Source organism: Prionailurus viverrinus, chromosome D3, assembly GCF_022837055.1.
Source record: "Prionailurus viverrinus isolate Anna chromosome D3, UM_Priviv_1.0, whole genome shotgun sequence".
Lineage (NCBI taxonomy): Eukaryota > Metazoa > Chordata > Mammalia > Carnivora > Felidae > Prionailurus > Prionailurus viverrinus.
The window spans coordinates 47,113,370-47,131,455 of record NC_062572.1 but is presented as its reverse complement, the minus strand read 5'-3'; the positions used below and the strand labels follow the sequence as shown (position 1 = coordinate 47,131,455).

At 49.4% G+C, this 18,086-nt stretch overlaps 1 protein-coding gene across 3 annotated transcripts in view; it reads right to left on the bottom strand.

Annotated features, from left to right (window-relative positions):
• CABLES1 (Cdk5 and Abl enzyme substrate 1) overlaps positions 1 to 18,086 on the bottom strand; it is a 113,682-nt gene that overhangs the window by 6,415 nt on the left and 89,181 nt on the right. For all 3 annotated transcript variants that reach the window (XM_047827373.1, XM_047827374.1, XM_047827375.1), the window contains 3 exons: positions 16,663 to 16,759; positions 15,205 to 15,361; positions 13,959 to 14,062 (listed from right to left, as the gene is read on the bottom strand). In XM_047827373.1, the coding sequence (XP_047683329.1) occupies positions 13,959 to 14,062; positions 15,205 to 15,361; positions 16,663 to 16,759 (358 nt within the window). The remainder of the gene's footprint in view (positions 1 to 13,958; positions 14,063 to 15,204; positions 15,362 to 16,662; positions 16,760 to 18,086) is intronic.

The window sequence follows — 18,086 nt, the reverse complement described above, 5'->3', positions numbered from 1 at the left end:
GAGTGTGGATCCACACACGTGGGTTCAATCCACACTTAACTAGTCGTCTGGCTGTGGGGCACTTCCACAACCCCAAACATCAGGTTTCACATCTGTAAAATGAAAACAGTTAACAATGCCTACTTCATATGACTACAGGAGAAGTAAAGTGCTCTGTGCGGTGCATGGCATACAGCAAGCACTCGATAAATGTTAGCTATTATTTTTTTAACTGTGGCAAAATATACATCACGTAAAAGGTACCATCTTAAGCATTTAAAAGCATGCAGTTCAGTGGCATGAAGGACGCTCACATTGTTTTGCAGTCATCACTGCCATCCGTCTCTAGAAATTTCATCTTCTTGCAAAACCAAAATTGTGCACCCATTGAACAATGCCCTACCCCTCCACCCCCCACCCCAGCTCCTACTGGCAACCACCATTCTGCTTTGGACTGGATTTCTCCAGGCACCTCATTCAAGTGCGATCACACAGCATTTGTCCTTTTGTGCCTGGCTTGTTTCACTCACTATCGTGTCCTCCAGGTTCAACTGCAGTGCAGGGGTCACAATCCCCTTCCTTTTTAAGGCTGAATCACATTCCATTGTGCGTACTTGGTGTCAGCTATAGTTAATAGTCCTTTAAACCTTGGGTTTCCTCCTCTCCCCCCACCCCACCCTTTTAGCAGGCTCCATGCCCAACGTGGGGATTGAACTTACAACCCCTAGATCAAGAGTGGCATGCTCTACCGACTGAGTCAGCCAGGTGCCCCTCCCCTCCCCCTTCCTCATCCTATCCGTCCTTAAGACAGGTTCCTCCAAGCCTCTTCTGAGTAGCCAGGTCTTCCCTGCTCACCTGTGCTCTACACTGTTAACTCTGAATCAGACACAGTCTCTGGCTCGGTCTCACCAGCGTAGCCTCATCCCCTCTCAGAAGCGTGCTTTCAAAGGGCAGCAACAACGCACGACGCCTCTTCTGGCTGGCCATAGCCAGAGGCAATAGCCTTCGCCAGGCAAAGCCAGAAAAAGAAGAAACAGATTCTGACAAGAAGGCCCGTTCCCATGGATGGCTGCTGCCAGCCTCTTCACGGGCAACAGCCTGGCCTTTTCCAGAAGATGCGTCAAAGGTTTCCTCAATGGTTCTAACAAAGGTTGGCAACTATCTGTAAACACCTCTATTCAGGAGATGCTTGGTTGGGCAGGATGTTCATTTTTATTTTCCTCAGGATTTTAATTTTTAAGCAATCTCTACACTCAGTGTGGGGCTCAAACCCTCAACTCCAAGATCAAGAGCTGCACACTCTAGGACTGAGAGGGGCCAGCCAAGCACCCCTGGATGGACAGGATTTTAGCACGGGCACATGAAATGCCTCTGGTGTCAGTCAATAACCAAGAGGAAACAAAGAGCAAGCATGTCCAAATTCACACTGATCTGAATGGCACGTTCTGAACAGCAGCTTTGGGGACTAAAAGCAAACCAGAGCAACAGTAACTCAAACAGTTGCACTGAACTTGTTCGGAACTTTCTCAAATTCTGGGTGGAGGTAGACTTGGGGCAATGCCCGGAGTCCTTCCTTGGAGCCATGTCTTTCTGGCCCTATCAAGAAGGCTCTCCCTCAGCTGGCCCGGGACATGCCCGTCCTGGTAGCCACCGTGTGCACCTGCGACGTGCCAGCAAGGGGCAGGGGAGTGGTGCTGCGGCAGCAGTGTGCAAACATACACATGCACACGCACTTGCATGTAGCGACGTTCTGCTGAGCAGCGAGGCAGAGTGCATGGGACTTCATGGAGGCCAATTACTGCCAAGGTCTGGCAGAGAACGCTTCCCCTGTGGCAGCCCTCCAAGATGGCTTTGTCATCCCGAACAAACATCTCCTCTGGGCCGAACAGGATGTAAGAGTTCTCACTTAGGAAACAGGCAGAATGGGGAACTACGTCTGACATTCTTATCTCAAGCTGGACCCACCGGCCAATCAGCCAATCCTTCTGTTTCCTAAATACCCAGCCCCCCACCCCTCTCTTCTACCCCTCCCCAAGCATCCTGAACTCTGCGACAGCCTCTCCTACTCTTCCTCGGCGGATGAAAACTCAAGGTTTGCTGTGACATAAGCAGGCTCAAGCAAACACTCATGGGCCCTTGTTGGGGACTGAAGCCCTGTGAGCCCCAAGCAAGGATATCCTAGACTGGGAAGGGGTGGTCTGGATCCTTCTCTGTGGCAACCACAGCAGCCCTGCTTTCCTCGGTCTTCTATATAGATCACACAGCACTGCTTGCTCTCTCACCGGCAGAAAAGCAGCTTGTAGGTGCGTTCCAGCCACCTCATCTCACAGATGTGGAAGCAGAGGCTCAGAGGGGTGAAGGGGTGAAGGGGCAGGGCCAGCACTGGGAGCCGGGTCTCCCAGCTCGCCACACGCACTGACTTCCTGTTTCCCTTCTCTATCGGGCCAAAATGAGAGCAGTGGACAGCCTGAGACTGCCAGCAGGTGGAAACGTCTGGGTGCTGGTCAATGGCTCTGCCTCCAGCAAGCTGGGCAACTCCGAGAAAGACGTTTGACCTCCTTGGGCCTCACCTTCCCTTCTCTGAAATGAGGGAAGAATACCTCCTGTGGCTGCTTCATAGGTTTGTTTACACTGAAGATCAAACAAAGAGAACAGAACGTACCTAAAGGACCCTGGAGAATTTTATCGAGAACACGGAAATGGGAGATGGCACAAAACAGGGTTCTGCTCCAGGTGCACAGAATCAGGGTGTGAGGGTGGGGCCCTGGATCCGCATCATGTCACCCAGGTGACTTTCCTACGCATCACAGTCTCCTCCCCTGGCTAGCATCCAGGCCACTGTCCCAGTGATTCATCTTCACATACGCTGTGGCCTAGATACCCAGCCCTCTCCTGGGAACACGCCTTTTGTCGTACTTTCTACCCCTTTACAGCTAGGATTCCAAATACAATTCTGGTGCTTCCTGTCCGGTGCTCCAGCATGAGGAGGCAGCACTGAAGCTGAGGCCATGCTTCTGTTGATTCTGCTGCCAAGAAAAGTCATGGCGGGAGTCCCGCTTTCCCACTCTACCGGTGTAGACCACAGCAGGGCAGCACGGATCTGAAGCCAGGGGCAGTGGCAGCTTCCTAGAGGTGGAAACACCACCATGCCTGAAACCAGCAGCTGGTGTAGCTTCCCAACCAGCAACTGTGGGGTGTGTGTGGGGGTGCTGATCAAGGATGAGGCAAGGCACAGCTCCCCTGCTGGCCTGGCTCTGCAGAGTGGGCTCAGGATCATTCCTGAAATCCCAGCTTAGGTTGTCTTGTCAGCCTCCACAGTGATTCTAGAAGCTGTTTAGTGTCCTGTGATAAATCCTTTTCTTTGTAAACTAGCTCACAAGGAGGCTCTTCTTCGTAGTTGAACCATAACTGATGCACACACTACATGGGGTAAGGGCAGAGCTGCTGAGTCCTCTAAAGGCCCCAATATCCTCAGTTCCCTGGGGCACTGAGTCTTGCCCCGGGCCCTCACACACCACTTCCTGACCAGTCCTAACTTTAGAAGGACCCCATGAAGACCAAGAACCCCACTCAGCCTGCCTGGGCCCAGTCCTTTCAGGGGACACTCTTGTTTTCACAAGCAGCCCTGTCCTAGCTCTTAGGGTACAGAGCAGGGAACTACTTTTCCTGAGGGCAGGAGAAATAGACATTTGCATTTATTTCAAGGCTGGCCCTGGAGATGGGGGGGGGGGCAGGGGGAGGGCCAGTGAGCTGATGCTGTGAATCCCCCGACCAGTGCCTGTCCCCTAGTGAGGGCAGCACACGGCAGCCACAGGGATGGCCAAGCCCTCGAGTTCATCTCCTAGAGCTGTAGAAGCGGCACTCCGTCACCCTGGTGGAGTTTCCAGCCATATGGCTGTGCCCTTGCCACTGTTCCCCCAGCACGGAGTGGAAAGCCTACTGGCAGCCTGGTCCTCCGCTTATTATTTGGCTGTCACTGGGCTACTCTTTGGGTCTTTTCTAAAGTAGATATGGTGCATTTTGGGGTGGGGGATCTCTGCAAACCTCCACCTGTGTCATTTCCTGACCTCCAAGTGGTTGGCAGCCTCCAGGATAGTGTGGAGAGGGAAGGTACGGGATAGACATGAGAGAGCTGGGCCCAGCATTTCCAGGGTGGCTGCTCTGACAAGTCCAAGGGCATCTGGGGAAGGGGATGGGCATACAGACTCCTGGAGGCTTCCTGCTGCCACACCTGAGGCAGGTGCCCAATGACACCACCATTTCAGTTCACTTGCTTACATGGATGGCGGTGAGGCAGGCTGGCTTCAGGGGCGCTGAAATGCCTCCAAGACTCAAGACCGGTAGGATGGTGGTGGTAAATTGTGGACGTATCTGAGCACCTAGGCGGACTGAGAATGCAAAAGTGGTTGCATTAGTTTCCTGTGGCTGCTGTAACCAAGCACCATCAACTGCGAGGCTTAAATAACAGAAATTTATGGTCTCCGTTCTGGAGGCTAGAAATCTGACATTTAGGTGTCAGATGAGTTCTGTTCCTTCTAAGACTATGGCTAGAATCCTTCCTTGCTCCTTCCTAGCTTCTGGTAGTCCCAGGCATCCCCTGGCTTGTACATGCGTCACTGTAGTCTCTGCCGATCATCACATGGGTCCTCCCCATGTGTCGGTGTTCACATGGCTGTCCTCTATCTCTGTTTATAAAGACACCAAGTCGTGTTGGATTAGGGCCCACCTTACTCCAGTACAACTTCATCTTAACTAGTTTATATCTGCAAACACTCGATTTCTAAATGAGGTCACAGTTTGAGGTACTAGGGGTTAGGACCTCAACCTGTTTTTCGGGGACACCATTCAAGCCAGCGCAGTGGCGCTTGCTCATAATGGTGCTGCTACACAGCCTCTCTGTTCTTCCCAGGCTGGACGTAGCTGCCCCCACTGGCCTTAGCTCTGACCCAGGCAGGAGGTGTTTGTTGGCCTTGGCCTCAGTCTGAGGGAGTACTTTCCATGGCTCTCTCTTCGGTCTTACTTTTGTCTCTTTTTCTGAGCTGTGGCTCTGTGGGAGAAGATTACAAACTCTGGAGCCAGAACCCCAGGATTCTGTGAAACTGCTAAGTGTTCTCTGCTTCAGTTTCTTCTTCTGGCTTCTCCATCATCTGCTTTATGTCAACAGCTGCAGGGCAACTGGCCATCTGTAGGGCTCAAATTCAACTGCTTGGGGTACACAATCAGGGCAGCTGAGTGGGAAGCCCCCAAAGCAACCATCTGCTTCCAGACCCTTACATACTGCACCCTTGAGCCCACTGCCCCATACTGGCCCCACATGGACCAGACTCTGTGTATTGGGCAAATCACCCTGAGCCCAGGGCCGCTATGTCAGGCAGTTTCCAGAGGAGATGACAGTCCTTGCTGTCTTCAGCTCCAGTTCCCACTGAGAACGACTCTCTGGAATACAGCAGCCACAGTTCCACTGCGTGGTCCTATCTGTCTTGGGGGGCCATAAGAGATTTTGATAGGCTGGACCTCCTGACCACCTGGAAAGCACCTCTCCTCCTTCCAGTGACAGAGGTGAGTGAAGGTGGCAGTACTGGAGGCTGAGATATGGACACGGGGTAGTTACTCATTCCTTCTGGCTTGAGAGACAATGAATTAAAAGTGAGGCCAGTGCTACGTACCAGCTCTCCTATGAGTCTAACTGTGTAAAGACTCCCAATGCCCAGGTTTTGCCAGCACACATCACTACAAATCAAAGTGCTAATAACCAGGCTGTGGTTCCTTCCTGGTCTGGGACAGACCAAGTGACCACTGTTTTCCATGCCACCTAATTCTAGGCCATAGGATTTGCCAGACGTAGGGCTCCTTGTGGCCCACTGCAGAGGCTGACAGCTGGGACAGGCCGCATGGCAGGCTGACAGCTCCAGCCCTGTGGTGCCTGCAATTTTGCAGAGAGGGCCATTCCACTCTTGAGATAAGAGGTAGCTTCAGTGCACTTTCGTGCAGCTGCCTGGCTGCAAGGAAGCTGTGTGTGCACAGCCACATAAAAGGGAAGAGAGGAAGGTCAGCTGGGAGGAGACTATCCCAGATGCAGAATGTCCTGAGATGCAGTTTGGAAGGGGACTGGCCTGCTTGAGATAGGAGGCACAGTCAGGAAGGCTCAGTGGGGGGCTGACACCACGGCTCCCTTCTGAGATGACAAGAAAAGATGGTAAGACCAGAACTTAGTCATCTAGCTGGAAAAGTCTACCATATCTATTGTGGACATACTGAGACACCTTTTGCTTTTTAAAAAAAAAACAGAGATTGACTTATGTTAGGAGAGAGGGAAATGACCTTGACCCACACCTGGCCCATAGCACCAGTCACAGCGCTGTGCAGTGGGGGCCTCACAGTGGGGTTGGATGCAACGGGAGACAGTGGAGGCAGGCAAGGCAGGCAGGTGTGTGTGGGGGGTACATGTACCCCAGTGACAATGCCGGAGAACAAAGAGGGGCTCAGAGCTGGTCTGGTTTCAACAGAAACAATATAAAAGGTGCTTCCATTTTGAACCTGAGAACTTTCTCCTTTCTTCTCTATCCTCCTGCTGTGCACATCTCTCCAAGCATTCTTACAAGCAGCTCTGAACAGATATGGGCTTGCTGTAGACTCTGCTAAGGTTCCCCTCTGGGTCACAGGATCCCCTGGGGGCAGAACATTCCAAAGGAAGGATGGGTATCGGGCAGTGATCTCTGCAAGCTCCTTCCAACACCAACAGCCACTGCACGACCGGGGCTATCCTGCCTGACTGCATTTGTCCCCTGTCCATCGGCGCTCCGAGCTCAGCAGGGCACTGGGAAGCAGATGTTCTGTGCTCGCTAAGGTAATTAAGCAGAGTGGTGGCCCTCACCTAGATCAATCTAACCACGAACAGCTGTGCATTTCAGCTCTTCTACGCATTTTTCCTTTTCCCTAAGAGGACAGTAAATCACAAGGAAAACTATGGGAATGAGCAGAGGGCCTTCGCAGCCCCGGGCAGCATTTGTTGCTATTTCTACCCATCAGATTCCAAATACATAATCCCGGATTTACTCTCCCTCCCTTCCCCTTAGGGGAGCAGCTCTTCAATTTCCCTCACCAAAATGAAACCGTTTGCAAATCAAGGAGAGAAACCACAGGAAAAACTGCTTTTGCTTCAGGGTTACACTCTTACATGGATTTACCAGGAAGGGCAAGGTAGGCACAGAGCTTCAGGTATTTGTCAAATACTTATATGGTCCTATAGAAACTTCTAGAGTCCACTCACCTGAGAGGACACTGGGTAGGTGTGGCTTTAAGTTCACACACATACATAATGTATTTGGATGCACTTTTACTATTTTTTAAAATGTTTTATTTATTTTGAGAGTGAGCGAGAGTGTCTGCGGGGCAGAAACATAGGGAGAGAGAATTCCCAGCAGGCTCCATGCTGGAGATTAGGATTCTCTCTCTCCCCCTTCCCTGCTCATACTCACTCTCTCAAAATAAATAAACCTTAGGAAAAAAGAGATCACAAAATGGGCACTAAACCTGAAATAAACACATAGAAAGGAAGCAGATGCTACAACATCTTGGTAAAATGTAAAGCTAGTATTTCATTTTGCATTATTTTTATAAGAAAAAAAAAAGATTAAAAGAAAACCACAATACTGATGCATGCTACAGCATGGATACATGCTGAAAACATTATCCAAGTAAAAGCCAGACATAAAAGGCCACATGGTATATGATTCCATTTTTATGAAATGTCCAGAATAGACAAGTGTCCAGAGACAGAAAGTAGATTAGTGGTTGCCCAGGGCTCAGGGGGTGGAGGGTTAAGGGTACAGGGGCTTCTTTTGAGGATGATGAAAATGTCCTGAAACTGATTATGGTGATGGCTACACAACTTTGTGAATATTCTAAAAACCACTTAATTGTACATTTTATTTAATTTTTATATTTTAGTAGGCTCTACGCCCAACATGGGGCTTGAATTTACCATCCCAAGGTCAAGAGTAGCATGTTCCACAGACTGAGCCAGACACCCCTGAACACTTAAAAAAAAGTGAATCGTAAGATATGTGAATTACATCCAATAAAGCTGTCACACACAACCCCTTCCTCCCAAAAAAAACCTAAAACCAAAACACAAATGCACCACATAATGCAATAGGGCATTTAAAAAGGCATTTTATTTTGGGGCACCTGGGTGACTCAGTCGGGTGGAGCCTGCTTAAGATTCTCTCCAACCCCCCATTCTGCCCCTCTTCCCACCTCATGTGTGGGCTTTCTCAAAATAAAAAAAAAATAATTGTATTTTAACACTTGCATCAAAAGCTGTGGGACAAAGAGCCCACTGCTCAACTTCTGTGCAGGTGCCTGACAGATTTTCCCTGGAGCTGGGGAAGCTCTAAAGCCCTTCCAAGTCTCCAGAAAGGACTAGCACTTTGGTTATTGTAATGACACATTACTTTTCCTAATGAGGGTCTCCTGAATTGAAGGAGCTTTTAAAGCACCTTGAAACCTGAGGGCCTTACAGGGAGGAGCCCCTGGGGCTCAAGCTACTTCATCTTCTCTATAAACCCACACTGCAGACAGGTAAGTAGGAAATCAAGACAGCTTGCGGTGAAGAAGACATACAGTGAGGGAAAGCTGGGCCAACTGCCGGCCACACAGAAGGCTGAATTCGTCTTCCTTTGGTTGAGTCTTTATTATCCACTGCTCAGCATTTCCTACTGTGCGGAAAAAGTTCTAGGACACATTCCCACAACACTGGGGAGGTCTGGGGGTAGGAAGGAGGGGTTTTTCTAGGAGTATTTAGACTGTAATATTAAGTAAATACAAGCATAGGCACTTTATCAAGAAGATCAATCCAAGAGGTGTCCTCTCAAGATTGATATAGATATCGTAAAGGTTATTAGTTGGTTTTTTTTTTTCCGCTGTCAGAACAGGTCGAGAGGGACTTCTTCCTGAGAAAGGAAAAGGATCCAGAAATCCATTCAAATAACCTTAACTCTGTTGGCACTAGCTCAGTCAGCTCTTTTGCCTACTTTCTCCTCTTAATTGCTCTCCACACCCATAAAGGGAAGAAAAAACAAAACCACTACTGACTTCAGCTGCCAGGTTCTAATGATAAACAACCACTCTCTGGTGAAACTTTAATGACAGGCCAGGCGGCGCACAAGGCAGGAAGCCCCCGCTTCTGACTCGAGGCCTCACGGCTGCCCTCACCACACTGAGAAACACCATCATTAAGCTAAGGCCCTGTGAGAACCCACATGCAGCCAGGAGGCTCAACATTACTTTCCTATTCTGTGGTCACCGTCTAGAAACTTTAGGGCCAAAACCACAGGCCCTACTTGTAGCTGAGACTTGGTTTCCAGACCTGCCCTAGGAATCTTTTTTTCTTTACTTCAAAATTTTCCCTTTGCCCTTTCACGGTGGCTAATAGTGGAAGTGACTTGCGTACATCAAGGTTAAAAACCAACCTAAGTCTATGTGTGAGGCCAGTTTTAAAGAGGTGCCACTTAAACTTTATATGTAACAGGCTTCTTTCTAGGCCTCAGGGAATTGTTTGCCTCTGGAACGCTTCCACTTTAAGACATGTCCCAACTGTGGCAACACAAGCGGCCTTTTTATATCACACTTAGAACACACAGGAATGAAAATATATGTCCAACTACATCCCGGCTCGTTAACATCACCTACATAATGACTCAGAAAGCCTACTCTTAGGTATTTATCTGTCCAAGAGAAATGAAAATATATGTCCACCAAAGACCTGTAGAAGAATGCTCATAGCTGTAATATTCATAGTGCCTCCAAACTGGAAACTATGGTATACCTATACAATAGAATCCTACTCAGCAATTAAAAAAACACAAACTACTGACACCTGCAACATGAATGAATCTCACCTATTAAATCGTATGAAAGAAGATGAGCCAAAAAAAAAAGCACATAGTATATGATTCCACTTATTTAAAGTGCCAGAGTAGGCAAACTAGTTTATGGTGACAGAAGTCAAAAGAGCAGTTGCCTAGGGGCACTTGGGTGGCTCAGTCGGTTGAGCTTCCGACTTCAGCTCAGGTCATGGTCTCGCAGTTTGTGAGTTTGAGCCCCGTGTCAGGCTCTGTGCTAACCAACAGCTCAGAGCCTAGAGCCTGCTTTGGTTTCTGTATCTCTCTCTCTCTCTCTCTCTCTCTCCCCCTCCTCTGCTCATGCTCTGCCTCTCTGTGTCTCTCAAAAGTAAATAAACGTTTAAAAAAAAAAAAAAAAAAGCAGCTGCCTTGCCAGGAACAGGTGGGAGGGAGAACAGGATGGACAGGAGGGAACTAAGGGGAAAGAAATGTTCTATCTCCATTAAAGTAGAGGTTACAAAAATCATGGAACTGTACATTTAAAATGTGTACATTTGATCACATGTAAATTACACCTCCATATGAAAAGAAAAAAAAAGTTAATGGATGCCACTGGATGTGATGGGGTGAAAGGTTTAGCTCATCACTTTCAAGGCTGCCTGATTCTGCAGAGGCCACACGAACATCTCAGACCCTGAATTTCCACAGAAACAGAACACTCCAAAACACTGGACAACAGTCCCTGGCTCTCCTGAGGCCTCTGCTGGGCTGGCCTCACCTGAGCTGCCCTGGGGACCTCAGGGAGATAAGCATAGGCAGCAGGACCCCACAGGCCTTGGGAGTATTAAGGGAGATGGGCATCTTCCAGCAAAGGCCACTACAGGAAGCCCCAGAGAGGGGAGAGAGGAGCCGGGGTGCACAGACTTTGTACAGGTCTGACGTCCACCCGCCGGGGGTGCCCTGCCAATGATGAGGGTTCACATCCCAAGAGGAAAGCTCCAAGGCTGGGTTTGTCTACACAGAGGGCCTCACACCCACCTACAGGCCAAGATGTGCCTCAGACCCTCAAAGAAGGTTTTCAACAGCCTGGGTCAAGTAACCCTATACCTCTGTCTACCCTGGTAGCCAGAGCCTATTACAAGCACAGTTCCCTGTGCCCGGGGTCGAGTAGGTATGGAACGTCTGTCAGGATCATCATTCTATGGGCCTGCCTTCTCCACCTGTGCGTGTGTGGGAGTGTACATGTATGTGCATGTGTGTAGAGGGAAGGACAGTGACTTTTACTGTTAAAAATCTTGATTTTATACACTCGCTCTCTTCCACCCCTTCACATGACAGTCTTGTGCATGGGCCCCTCCCACCAAGGCCTGGCAAGGCTGCTCCTTCTTACCCCTCACCCCTTCAATGCTATGTCCTCAGGGGAGCCTTCCTGCAGGCCATCCTCCAACCTCCACCCCCCAAACCTGCCCCCATCATCTCCTAACCACTTTTCTTCACCCTCCTCCTGACTGCAATGACTTGTCTACTTGTTCACTGTCTGACTTCCCCACCTACTAGAAGGTTGACGAAAACACTATGTAAGGGAGCACCTGCCTGACACATAGTAGGGCCTCAGTCAGTATTGGCTGAATGGACAAATTCTATGAGTTCAAGCAAACCAACACGAATCAAAAACAAAACCCTCGCACTTACTCGTGCAAGTTCGCTGCATGTGAAACAGCTCTATTCCATGCCTGCTTCTAAACAGGAAGTTTCCTGGGAGCCAGTCTGAGGCTCTTTGTAACACATGACATGCACATCAGTGATAGAGGACTATGCTGGAAAGCAAATGCCCCACATTTTATCAAAGTACCAATATCTGTGGCCAGAGTAGGAGACGTACATCTTATGGAGCTGACTAGGAAATGCGGCTCACAAGCAATTTCGTTCTCTAAAACGTGTACTGTTACAGGAAGCACAGGCTGTAGATTCAACGTGGTGAAATGAAAAATGAGCCAGTTGGGAACATAAAACAAGGAGGATAGGACGTATATGCTGACTTGGCGAATCATCTGGCACACCGTCCGAGGACGAAAAATCATCTGTGTGCACAGGCACGCAAATGTAGACTGTGGCCCAGAACCTTAAAGCTCACAGTGAAATCATTTAAAGAAAAGAAGATGTATTACCAGCCTGACACCAGGCCTGTAGAAGGAAAGGTCAATGTTATCACCAGACAGAACATGATCTAGAGAAGAGCTTCCTACCAAACCCCAAGGTCAATCAAAAATAGCGCCCCCCCCCCCTCTTATTCTCTTGGTTACCTAGAAATCTGGTAACCTGTTGGCCCAAAGAACTATTTTCATGCCCTACCCCAAGGTCAGCAGTTCTGCCACTGACTGCTGAGGGACATGGGGGTCACGGGCCAAGTGAGAAGAGGACCAAGCCAGGAGTTCTAGCCTCGGCCCCCACTTCCTGTCTGGCAACTATGACAGCCTCACTCAAACTCCCCGAACCACAGTTTCCAGCCCCGTCACTTAGTGAATAAAAAGCAGTGAACATAAAGAATCTTAGTCTTACACAAGCCATGACGTTTCAGTTGCTCCCTCCTTAACATTAGGGCAGTGATTCTGATAATTTATTACACACTTGTGGGCTAGCTTACATGAATAAACTCTGGCTTTGTGAAAGAAGTAAATAATCTTTTTTTTTTTTTAAGTTTATTTTTAGAAAGAAAGAGTGTGAGCATGGGGGAGGAGCAGAAATAGAGAAGAGAGAATCCCAAGGAGGCTCTGAGCTCTAAGCACAGAGCCAACATGGGGCTCTATCCCATGAACCGTGAGATCGTGATCTGGGCCGAAATCAAGAGTCAGATGCTCAACCAACTGAACATCCAGGTGCCCCAAGTAGTATATAATCTTAACAGGTCATAGAGTGGAATAAAAATTACACATGGCTCTGGTCTTGCTTTCTGTGTTTAGGAGGTGGGGGAAGAGGATGGGAGAGTAAGAAACGGGCAATTTTAAACTAAGTACCTCTGGTAATTCATTCAGACTCAGCACAGCGTATTAGAATAGGATATATGCTGGAAAGCCACCGGCAAGGTCCCGAGTTCTGCCTGCTGTTCCTCTGATGTCAGCCACTTGCCAAATGTTCAGGGGAGAAGGAGAGGCTGGAGCGTGGAATGCCACTGCTGAGAACTCTCAGCTCAGAGCGCGTGTGCAGGGGCTCGTTCAGTAAATGGGCTCCCGGCCCTTGCTTTTACAGACACATGAGCCCAAAACAGAAGGACCCTCTGCTCGCTCCCAAAGTTAAGGCAGTGGAGAGTGACAAGGGTGGTGGAGGAACAAGGGAACCAGAGCCAGGTGTTGTGAACTGTGCCCGCCCCATCTGGGCCCATCAGGGAGGCAGCAGGGGCATTCCGGGTCAGTGCTCTCCCACCCGATGTGTGTGGCAGGCCTGGCGTGGCAGGTTTCCCACAAGCTCAGCTCTCTCCTCCTCCCACAGCTGCCCAGGATCTGCCGGCCGCTGAGCTGGGGCAAGTCCGCCCCAAGAAAGGACACACGACCCCATCAGGCCCCACTGGTGTCTGGAGAAACAGCAGCCCAAGTGGTGGGAAATGGTGGTCAGCCAAAAGCAGAAACCGAAATTACACAAAGGGAAAAACAGGAAGAGTCCATGAAGTAAAAATGGCAAGGGAAGATTTTGCATTTAACGCCCACATCGTCCTACCTTCACTCTCCCAGGAGATAATTCTGTCATCGGGAGCCCAGTGCCAAATGCTTGCTCGGAGTGCACATGGAGGCCTCCAGTCACCATGGATCTCCAGACAAAGCTGAGCTTGATGGGCCCGGTCCTCCCCTAGCAGGGCCTACCAATGTATAAGCTCAGTTGTGTCCCCTCAGAGGTGAGGTCCCCAGCACCGAGCTGGGGGCCAAAGTGGTGTACACAGGCCAGGTGACCAGCCCATGCTGGTCCTTCCATAAGCAGCTCACACTGGGGAGACCTCAAGAAGCTTCCCTGGCCAACCAGCGTTTGAACAAGCCCCCGTACCCGAGAGAGCAGCCATCTGTTAGGGTGAGAATACAACCTCCAAGCTACTCCTCAGAGGCAGAGGGGGTGAGCAAAACGGACTGTTTCTCCCCCGCTACTCACCATGTATGAAGGAAAGATCAGAACTCGCTTGTGCTTGCCACAAGGCCACTGGGGGTCATCCAGGAGATTTGGGTCATAGTCTGTGAAGTCTCCCAGGTCACTACCTAAGGATCACACACAAAATGATCAATAGGGGCCCCAGACTCTCAGAAGCAGAGGCGGGGTACAGGGGGAATGCAAACGCCCAGTACAAAGTTACACCAATGCAAGGCTGGCCTCAGGCCATTTAGCCCAGAGTCACATCGCACACTCTGACCCGCAGGAGACGTCTCTACATGCCAATGAACTGTATCCTCTGCAAAAGGGTTCACCAAATACTTAATATTCCATTGTGACAGGTTTTCCACCTTAGAAAATTACGTATGAATCTCCCTGACCTGGGAGAGCACAAAACCTCAATGGGCGTGAAAGATACAGCAAACAATGAGATCACAAAATGTGGCACTAAAAAAATGCATTTGCTAAACCTGCAGATCAAATTGGTAACTCCAGTGGTGCCATGTGAGCAGCACATTTGTGGTGTGAGCACCTCCAGGCAGGCCACCATGTCTGTACAAACACAGACAAGAGCAGGCGCCAGTGCAAACAGCCGTACGTGGCCAGAGTCGGTGGATACACCAGGACAGTATGGCCAAGCTCAGCACCTGGGCAGGCCTGAGGAACTTCTGGCTCACCTGGAGTTTCTCCAAGAGTGGAAATAATACTGCCTCATACAGTTTTCTCCCTTGTTCACTTCTTACGGAGGTATGGAGGCCAAGCTGGAAGCAAGCAAGCCTTCCTTCACAGGCCATGTTAGTTCACCCACCACGAGACTCACAAAGTTCTCACACCTGATCCTGTGTTTCTGGCCCATTAATTGAAAAAGCCAAATCTGAACACTGTGAAAATATAGGCAAGAACCAGGTTGAGATAAGTTGGTAGATTATCTCTGAGTGGTAGAGAGAAGCTGAAGGGAGCGGGGTGGGTCCAGCCATATCTGCACGATACAGCATATGGCATTTCTCCTTGTGGGAGCTTGAGAGTCAGTGGCTGAAATATCTCAATGGTGGGGTCCCCCTATGGCCTGGCTGCATGGCCACACACATGGCCTAAAATCGGGCTTGCCCAAAAGTCATGTCACCCATGGGATGAGCTCACGCTCCAGAGGCATGCTTCCTCCAGTCTGCACACAGAGAGACCCACGCACACTGCGCACCGAGGAACCTTCCACCACTCACTGCCCAGGGCCAGCCCGGCCCAAGGTTACCTGTGTCGAGGCTCCCCTGGGTGCTGCTTGCGCGTCCTATGGAGAGGCTGCGGTGGCTCAGGTTACGGAACTGGGAGAAGGAGGAGGTGGAGTCTATGGTATTTCTCCGGGCTCCGAAGGCATTTGTGGGTAACAGAAACTGGGTGTAAGAAACAGTCTAAAAGGTGAAGATAAAAATGGACAAAATGGATTATTCCCAGACAATGTTAGGTTTGCATCCTGACCAAGCTAAGTTATCACACCAAGTTCACATCCATATTCTTAGCTCTGCCCAAGGAGACCTGAAATCTGTTTTTGGCATTTATTGGTGCCAAAACCTAAACTCAACTGACTTAAGGCTAGGTAAAAGTCTAAATTTATTGTACTTTGGGTGAATGCTCATGTCCTATAACAGAAATATTAGTGTTTGGTAACCATCCCAGAAGCTGTTGGGATGTTGTGTAATACAGGAGGCACATACCACACATGGCTGTTTTTTTCTGAACAGCACACGAGTTTTAATGACCCACCAAGTACGGAATTCCAAAACACGTCAGGCTCCAAGAGTCTCTGATAAAAGGGCTGTGGCCTCCTGCATGTTCTTTTGGCAGACGCGATCTCTGATGCTTGTCTCTAGCTCACCTCTCTCATTCCCAGGTGAGCACTCAAACTTCAGGAATGGAGATGGAACAAGTGTTTTTTTGTTTCACCTGCTTGGAAAAGTGCACCTCATGCACGCCTACTTGTGGCTCGGGGCTGATGCCGTCTGGGCACAGTGGGGACCAGTTGTTCCGGGAGAGGGGCTGTGGGAGGTCATGTGCTGCCCCAGCAGCTTCAGCTACCCTGAGATAGCTTCCCTAAATACTTGCACTGTCTCCACAAACAGGCTTTTGAAGCGCTTACAAAGACCACCTGGATCGAGCACCAAAAGGTCAACTTCATCTTTCAACCTTCACTCCTCAGGCTTCCACCCAGCAGCTCACTCACTGGGTCGTGGACAGGGAGGAATGTGACAGCCTTCCTGTTAGGTGCTCACTATGGTTGACAGACTCAGCTTCTCAGGACCACAGGAAGCCCTCTTTCCACCCCCCCCCCACCCCCACCCCGCAAACTTTCTAGTAGCAAGAATGCTGCTGGCTGACAGCATCAGTTAATGCATGTTCAAACCACCCGTCACTCCATTCCAGAAGAGGCATAGGTGTGCTTGTCTGAGACAGTGGTCAGTATCATGGATTCCATCATAAACTGTGCTGGAGGAGAAATACATGTGCTATTTCATCACTGGCTCGGGGGTGGGGGGAGGCAGGGTTCCACATGCACACTAGGGGAACAGGGATGGGCTGGCATCACCCACCAGGAAGGGGCCCCAGACTCGGCTCCTCCACCACGAGCAAGGGTCCCGGTCTGTCACGCTGCCTCTGCTTCCCAACCCTGGGGGTGTCGGCACAAACCTGCTGGGTGGAAGCCAGAAAGCCTTACCTTCCCATCAGCTCCCAGCTCCACGCCTTCAAGGCCAATGATCTCTTTCAAGCTCACGGCACCTGTTGACTGTTTCCCTCCATCCAACTTCAAATCCCTGGGGAGGACAAGCCCAAGAAAAAATGCTTTGGTGTGTACCCAAAAGAGCCATGATGATGTTTACTATACACGACACCACAGTCACACTGACAAAAATGACCAAGCAGTCCCTGGCCAACAGCATGTCCCTTTGTCCTGCCTTTGAGGCCCATTAGCAATACTGAGGACAGTTCTACCTTGGTTCATCCACTTTGACATAAATGAAATCCAATCAAACAGAAAGCCTGAAGATAAAAGTCAGTTTCAGAAGCTGATGGACCACTGATGTCCCTCTCTGCTGCACAAGGCCCCTTTGCTGAGAGTCATCTTACCGGAAGCTAGACAGCAATCTGGGTATGGTGGGACAATGGTTCTCTTGGGCTCCCGCTGCTGGATTCATTTTAAAGCTGGGGGAGACCTCCTCTCCTTGCCACCCCCTTTTTTATATGGGAGTTAATAAATTCGTGTCTAAACAGTTCTCATTATTACTGCATTAATGAAGGAATTAATGCCACCATAGTCACCCTAGCTATCTCACCAAGGGACCTAGGAAGTGAGTATTTTTCTGTAAAAGAATAATCTCCAGTATTAACAACAAGCATTTATACAGCACTTCACAATTTACCAAGACTTCCACACACCATCTTTCATTCTTTAAAATGATATTATAAGGTATTGTTACGATCTTATTTTATAGATGAGAAAGACGAAGCCCACAGTAGGTTAAGTAGCTTGCCAAGACACAAGATAGTATGTTGTAGAGACTGGTTTTGCATCCAGTGTTGTTTCCAGTACATCACATTGCCTAAAAGATGTGAGACAAGCTGGCTGTGGTTATGCTCAGGCGTTAACTGCTCACATTGTCAAGGTCAGTCCCCCTCCTTACAGTAGTCCTCAGACTTGGCTGCAGATTAGAATCACCTGGAGTTCTCTGACCAACTACCACTGCCTGGCTCCCGTCCACAGACATTCTGTTTCAGTTGGAATGGGGTGCAACCTGGGTATCAGTTTTAAACACTTCCCACGGGATTCTAAAACACAGCCACATTTGGGAAGGACTTCCAGTTTCTGTGTCTATGGTGCTTGTTATACACAGCCACCTCAGGCTGGTAGTGTTCTTGCTGTGTGGCCTGGAGAGAAGCACCATATTCAGGGGCTGTCTTCTGCAAACTAAGCAAGAGAAAAATGTTAAAGGCAAGACTCTCCAGGCCAAAGATCAAGAAATCAAAGAAAAAGAGAGGGAGCCGGGTGAGTGAGGGGAAGAGAGACAAGAGACATCCCCTTCTGTGAAGGAAAACAGGCATTTTCTGATTTAGCTGAGCAATCACTAGCTCTAAAACCCTACC